General features: G+C 32.5%; 1 protein-coding gene across 4 annotated transcripts in view; it reads left to right on the plus strand.

The window, feature by feature from the left end:
- Positions 1–3917, plus strand: part of LOC123015716 (lachesin-like) — an 86682-nt gene that overhangs the window by 57780 nt on the left and 24985 nt on the right. For all 4 annotated transcript variants that reach the window (XM_044415608.1, XM_044415625.1, XM_044415617.1 and 1 more), the window contains exons 4-5: positions 2247–2460; positions 2508–2902. In XM_044415608.1, coding sequence (XP_044271543.1) covers positions 2247–2460; positions 2508–2902 — 609 coding nt within the window. The remainder of the gene's footprint in view (positions 1–2246; positions 2461–2507; positions 2903–3917) is intronic.

Here is a 3917-nt window from a genome sequence, read left to right on the forward strand (position 1 = left end):
ATAACTCAAAAACAAAACAAAATTTCGTTCTGAAAATACGATCACATTTTTTATATTATTTTAATTTATATTAGTTATTATTTTTTGAAGGCAAATGATTAAAAATAAAACCGCTTGGTTCCATACTTTATATTCACCCTGTATGTACTTCAACTACACCACTTAAATGTCATGTTCGAGTGAATTTGTCAATTTGACATTGACAGTAGTCGTTGAAAGTTTTTTTGGTATAATTTGCAAGTATTTTTCGTTTATTGGTTGATTTCTTGCTTTTGTTCTGCGTCTCATTGGTTTCTTTTAAGAATTTCTTACGATTAAGTAACTTTCATGAAATTAGGCATAAATGCCTTGTGTTAGTGTAAAAATTGAAATAATGTGGGGTCACCGATAAAAATTAGCCCCCCATCATCTATTATTTATTCTAAAAATGGGGCCAATCTTATAAAAAACCATTCAAATGCTGTTTTAGTACTTTATTTGAGATATTTGAGGTAAATATGAGCGTTGTTTAAGAAATCCATTATTTAATGAAGTAATTTACAGCACAAACTGAAATCGACATATTATTTTGACTCTCACATAAGTGATTTTCTGGTTTTCATATGATCAGAATAAAAACTTCTTAACGTTTATTGTTGGTTTTCGAAAGATGTTTTGTAGACGTCTTGAATTTCAACTTTTTTTTTTTCTTACCTGGAAGAATGCATAAGATCGTCTATAGTTTTAAACCCTTAAAAAACTCACTGCCTGCAGAACTTCATTTCGAATCTATGAACAAAAACACGATTAAACCCGTCACACCAAACTTTTATTTCAAACACAACGCGTTTCAACAAGGTAGAATTAATTACATTAATTAGGGCCTGCACAGTCACATGTTTATGAAAATAACAAGCAAAATGTCTTAATTGCTGTAAAATGGATGAACGTGCTTTACAACAACACAAATTGGTTTCGATTTGTAACACTTAAGTAATAAAAAAGAGATTCCGTTATAGTGTTGCCAGATCAAAAACATAAAATTCACTAGATCCGAGTTGAAAAATTCGAAAAATTTTCATCAGATTACGATTTGTAAGGCTACAACTCGCAAAAAACGCAATTTTCAGCTTAAAAATCCTCCTCTTCTTAAAAATGCAAAAATAGCATGCATTTCGGCTTAATTCTGTGATTTTTCGAGTCGTGTCTAACTCAAAAACGTGCTAGAATGCTCGAGAAACGCAAAAATAATGTAAATCTAGACTGAACTTTTTGATTTTTTAGTTTATTTTAGCGAGGTCCAATAAAAAAACTTGAGAATTTAGTCCAAAAACTCGCTTAAAAGTCAAATTTTGTGGTTTCTCAGCTTATTTTTGTCTTAATTTTGTTCAAAAACCAGTTAAAAAAAAATAACATCAATATCAATCCTTTTTGTCATTTTTAGGCGTGTTTGGACAAGATTTTGCACAATAAATAAACCTCTGGTTTAAAAACGAAGTCGGGCAAAACAAGCTAAAAAATGATATCAATTTCGACTTAATTTTGTAATTTTTAGCCTGTTTCAATGCAATATTTCGAACTTTTTGTGTTTTTATCTCTCAAAAACATGCTTAAACACTCAAAATTTGTGGCTTGTTTTTAATAAAATTGTGCAAAATAATTGTGTTTCTATCTGAAAAATTATTCGAACAAGACAAAAATAAATTGTCATTTTCGATCTTGTTAACCAATTCGGTGGTTTTTCGACTTTTTTGAAATTCACGAAATAATCAGTTTCTGGTTGAAAACGTGAAAAATACACAAAAACAATTTTTTTCATTTTTAAAAAATTACGCAGATTCTAGAATTTTTACCAAATCACCACTAACTAACATGAAAATTACCAGATTTGGTGAAATTTCACCAAACCAGGCAACACTAAAATTATTTTATTTTGAGTCCAAATCTACTATTTGAAACGCCACATCTCATCGAGTAGTTTTATTCTCCACCTGAGGATGACCACTTTGTGATTGAAACGCGTTGTGTCTCAAATAAAAGTTTGGTGTGACGTCAAATCTATTACATTAAGTTTTAAATGCCTTTGCAAAGAATCGTACAAAGCAACACTTTCATCAATAAACAACTTCTAACTCTTACATATTGAACCTAACGTCAAAAAATTGACATTTTGTCATCGTGGTGAGGAGAAACGTCAGATGACGCACCGGTCAACCCCCGTGATTTTTTTTTATCAAGTGATTTTTTTACGGAATTTGTGTCTTTAGTTCAAGAGCGGAGACACTTTGGAATTGATTTGCAAAGCCCATGGCCACCCCAAGCCGGCGATTTCGTGGCACAAAGGCTCCAAGAGGTTCGAAATCGAGGGTGAAGTTTTAACAATCAACAATATCAAACACCACGATGCTGGGACATACAAATGTTTGGCTGATAATAAAGTTGGGGAGCCGGCATTCGGGCACATAAATATCAAAATCGATTGTAAGGAAACTAAATCTGGGGAGTAAAATGTAAACTTTGAATTTCAGTCAAGCCTGTGATAACCGTTGAGAGGATTAGTGTTAGTTCTGAAAACAACTCTGAGACTGAATTACAGTGCCTSGTCCACTCGGAACCCAAAGCTGCCGTTGTTTGGATCAAAGACAACGTAAATATCGTCAACAGCCCCCGAATCCAAATAGTGTCCAAAGACCACGAATACAACCTCGTTTTGAAAGACTTGCACGATTCGGACTTCGGGGTTTACACGTGTTCCGCCACCAATTATCTCGGGAACACGAAAAAGCACATCAAGTTGGTCAAAACTCCGGCGATTGTTCGCATCACCAAGTCTCGAACGGAAGCCAACGAAGTCGTATTGACGTGGGAAGTGCAGTCGAAATCTAATCTCTCTGATCACGATTTCGTCTACAGGAAAAAAGGGGTAAGTAAAGTCTGTTTTTTTTTAATGGAAATGCCACACAGTCTTAAGGCTCTCCATTAGTGTCTAAAATTTATACGGGAAAATATACAAATTTCACCCATGTGTAAAATCTGTATTTTTTAATTCTACAACAAGATCCACGTCTCTACCTGTAAATAATAGCATAACGTACCCAGCTATGATGTAATTTTTTCAAAATATTACTTAGATTGTCTAAAAAATTACCATTATTGTAAAACTTTGCCCAGGTTTTTCTTTGTAACGGTGCAACATCTTAAAACAAATTTTTTATTGACATATAGATAATTACGTTCAATTTTTTTTATAATACAAGCTAAATTACAAAAAAACTTTAAAAAATGGATGCAACCCCCATTACCCTTGGACCGAAAATCTCAAGCTTCTTCCATGATTTACAGCCGTTATTACCCCCCATCGAGCGCTTAACCCCTAATAATGGTACCTGCAAGAAGCTTTCCTTTTTGTTGAATTTCAAACTGATGATATCTGGTTTTAGCTACATTTTTTTTAAGTCTAGTAGCATTGTGGCCAATTTATAGAACATTTAACTGCATTCAAATTTTAATTCGCGAATTATTCGACGTTTAAGAACGCAAAATGAATGACAACAGAATTCGAAGCAGATACACAGTCTGTCCCCGGATAGGGGAAACGACTCTTGTAAGAGATAAATAAATTACGCTCTAAATTAGCACTGCTTATTAGTTAAAAACTAATTTCTAACATAATTTTAGTTTAAAAAAATCAGGTATACGTTGGAAATTAAAAAAAAAAATGTTTTCTCTAAAGTGCTTTTTTTATGTAGCAATTCATTGAATTCTTCTAAGAAAACTCTTGTACAATATAAAAATATCTCGCTCTAAATTTGCATTTTTTGAGATTTAGCACTGTTTATTAGTTAAAGACTAATTTCTAACATAATTTTGGGTTCTTCTAAGAAAACTATCATAATACAAGAATTCGTTAGAAATTTGATTTAGTTAATCCTGAAATT

The sequence above is a fragment of the Tribolium madens genome, unplaced genomic scaffold, assembly GCF_015345945.1.
Source record: "Tribolium madens isolate multiple individuals breed KSU strain unplaced genomic scaffold, Tmad_KSU_1.1 Scaffold_11;HRSCAF=98;Tcas5.2_LG3b, whole genome shotgun sequence".
Lineage (NCBI taxonomy): Eukaryota > Metazoa > Arthropoda > Insecta > Coleoptera > Tenebrionidae > Tribolium > Tribolium madens.